The sequence below is a fragment of the Ciconia boyciana genome, chromosome 1 (genome assembly GCF_034638445.1).
Source record: "Ciconia boyciana chromosome 1, ASM3463844v1, whole genome shotgun sequence".
Classification (NCBI taxonomy): Eukaryota; Metazoa; Chordata; class Aves; order Ciconiiformes; family Ciconiidae; genus Ciconia; species Ciconia boyciana.
The window spans coordinates 144,590,465-144,593,500 of NC_132934.1; the positions used below are offsets into that span (position 1 = coordinate 144,590,465).

General features: G+C 65.9%; 1 protein-coding gene across 1 annotated transcript in view; it reads right to left on the reverse strand.

Moving 5' to 3' along the window:
- Positions 1–591: 591 nt before the first annotated feature.
- Positions 592–3,036, reverse strand: part of SHOX (SHOX homeobox) — a 10,141-nt gene continuing 7,696 nt past the window's right edge. Inside the window, exons 3-5 of the mRNA XM_072853180.1 lie at positions 2,444–2,501; positions 2,259–2,347; positions 592–837 (exon numbers count right to left, since the gene is read on the reverse strand). Of these exons, the coding sequence (XP_072709281.1) occupies positions 592–837; positions 2,259–2,347; positions 2,444–2,501 (393 nt within the window). The remainder of the gene's footprint in view (positions 838–2,258; positions 2,348–2,443; positions 2,502–3,036) is intronic.

Sequence of the window (3,036 nt, forward strand, 5' to 3'; positions counted from 1 at the left end):
TTTCCTTTCCTTTTTTTTTTTTTCTTTTTGTGTGTGTGCGGTTTTTTTTAACTCTCCTTTCTCTCGCCTCCCACCTACTTTATCCTCCGCGGAGTCTCTGACTCGTGGGTGCGTGTTTGCTGCGTGGGGAGGGGGGGGTGTGTGTGCCCGTGTGTGTGTGCCCGGGGCGGGAGCCGGGCGCCCTCGCCCCGCGGCGGGCGGAGAGTCCCCGCCGTGCCACACAGCACCAACGGCCGCCAACGGCCTCCAACGGCCGTCGGGGCCTCCCTCTTCGCCCGGCTCCCCCGGCGGCCAAGTCTCTGGGGGCGAGAGGGCGAGGAAAGCGGCGGGAGGAGGCTGCCGCCGAGCGCTCGCAGACCTTGGGAAAGGGGAGAGAAATTAAAAAAAAAAAAAAAAACCAACGACAAAAAAGAAGCCCAAAACAAAAACGAGAGAAGGCGGCAGAGCGGCCCGGAGCGCCCGCCGCTCGCCCTGCGGCCGGGGAGGAGGAGGAGGAGGAGGAGCGGGGGGGCAGAGCGGCGGTCCGTGCGGGTCACACACACGCCCGCCGCGGGCACCCGGGGCGGGGTTGGGGGGCTCGGCTGAAGCGTGTCAGAGCCCCAGGGCCTCGGCGTGCTTCCGGGCCTTCAGCCGCAGGTCGGCGATGCTGGAGTTCTTGCTGTTGCTCTTGGCGGCGGCGGCCACCACGGCGGCGGCGGAGGCGGACTCCGCCAGGGAGGCGATGGGCAGCCCGAAGGGCGGCGGCGGGAACATCAGGTAGGGCGCGTGGGCCGCCAGGTGCGGGTGCAGGTGCGGGTGCGCGTGGGCCACGCCCTCCAGCTGCAGCTGCGCCTGGACCTGGGCGGCGGCGGCAGAGACACGGCGTCAGCCCCGCGGCCGCCCCCACGCCGCCCACCCGCGGCCGCGGAACCGGCTCCCCCCGCCCCGGCCCGGCCCGGCCCGGCCCGGCGGCTGAAGGCGCAACTCGTTAGCGGAGCCCCCGCGCGCAGGGGCGGGGCGGGGCGGGGCGGGGCGGGCGCGCAGCGCAGCAAATCTCCGCTGCGCGCCTGACCGGAGGCGCACAGACATACTTAACCCTCCTCATGTTAAAAAAAAAAAAAAAAAAAAAAAAGCGGCCCAACGCACGGGCGCCAACAAGTGCTAAATAGCTAATTTTTTTTATATTTTTTTTTTTCGGGGATGTTTATTTATACCTTGCTAAAAACTCTTTGGCCACGGGTGCCTTATATACCGGGTTGGTGTTTGCTTTGGAGCCTTCCCGACCTACACAAACACGTTGGGTTGACTGAGAGATTTCAGCTCCGGGTAGGTTCGGGGAGGGGTGGGGGAGAGTTTATTTATGCATTTAATTATTTTGGTCCAAATATGTCTTTTTAAAAATCAATACAATTAATCTGTCAGCTCCACGTGTCTCTGAGACGGAGAAGGTGGTGGAGGGTCCCTTTGGGCTGGGAAAAATCGATCCCCCGATTAATTGACACAAAAAAAAAGGGGGGGGGAGTTACAAGCGGTGGCGAGGGGTGGCTGGCAGCGGGACGGAATTTCATCCCCGTTTCCCCCAGCGACCTTCCCCCGGGGGGCTGCGCCTCGCTGGGGCAAGGACCCGGGCCCTGCAGCGGCGCCGGTGCCTGCGCTCCGCTACTGCCCCGGTCCCGGCTGGCCGGCACGGCGGCAGCGCATCGGGGAGAGCCCCCCCACGTCCTGGGCGGCCGCCTCCGTCGGAACAGGCCAGGCCTCGACAGCCCGCCTGAGAAGGAGGGGGAGAACGGCCGGGCAAGGGTCCGCATGGTTTTTCCCCCTCGTGGTTTCGCCCACCGCGTGGGACACCCTCCCGCAGCGCTCTCCGGCGCCGGGCGGAGACCGAAGCCCTCGGGGCCGGGCCGCTCCGTCCCCGCGAAGGCGGGGGGTCCCGGCCCCGGGAAGGCGATGCACCCCCGGGAGGCCAGGCCGCCCTTGCCACGTCTGCGGGCGGCCCCGGGGCCGTGTGCCAGCCCAGCGCACGGCGGCGGGGGGGCCCTTAGCACCGGCGGCGCCTCCCGGGGCCGCCGGACCCCCCGCTCGGCCCCCTCCCCGGGCCCGAGGGGCGCTGAGCTCCCGGCAGCCGGGCGGGGGCTCCTTCACGAAGTTTTACGGCCTGTTTTTAATACGTGCCAACTTCTATATAAATGGCACTTGTAAACGTGTCCGGCTTCCTCCCGTGCAAACGAAAGGGGGTCGGAGCTTGCCGGGGAAAGGAAAATAAAACCGGAGCTAACTACCTGCTGGAAAGGCATCCTCAGGGCTCCCATATTCACATAGGGGGCCACTCTGCAGGCGTCTAAATGGCTGGCGGTTCCCAGGATCACACCTGCGGGGAGAGACAGGGCCGGGTGAGCGGCGAAAGCAGCCCAGGGCTCCGCGGCCGCACCCCCCCCGCCCCGACCGGCCCGCACCCCTTACCCACCTTTGTGCATCTGGTTTTCCTGCTTTCGGCACTTTGCTCTCCTGTTCTGGAACCAGACCTGTGAAAAGAAAACGCAAACAAAAACACAACAACAAAAAATGGAGGTAGACTAGGCAGCTGCTAAGAGAGGATTATCTCAGGGGCGAGGGATGGAGGGGAGAGGCGAGGGACTCAGCACAACTTTGCTGAGGTCTCTCCTCAGGAGCAGCCGAGGGGGAGAGCTCAGCCCCGGGCGGAGTAAGCCCCTCTGTGTGCTGCGGAGGGGCTGTTTGGGGGAGGGGGGGTCCTGCAAGAGCAGGTTTGGTGTGGTTTCTCAGCGGGAGCTGAGCCTAGGACATCAGAAGCGCCCTCGCAGCCGGGGAGACCGGGAGCCGGCCGCTTCGCCCCGAGCCTCCCAGGCCCCCCTGTCCCCCGGGCGGGCAGTGGCGGTCCTTGTGCCACCCGTCTGGAGCGCGGGGCCGCTCCCACAAACACTTAAAATAAGCCCACACGCAGGCCGGCCGGGTGGGACCCTCTCTCCCTTCCCAGTCACACCTCAGACATCCCGGGGACAGCCAGCGTGGGCCAGGTCAGGCGCCGGGGTCTGGCCCCTA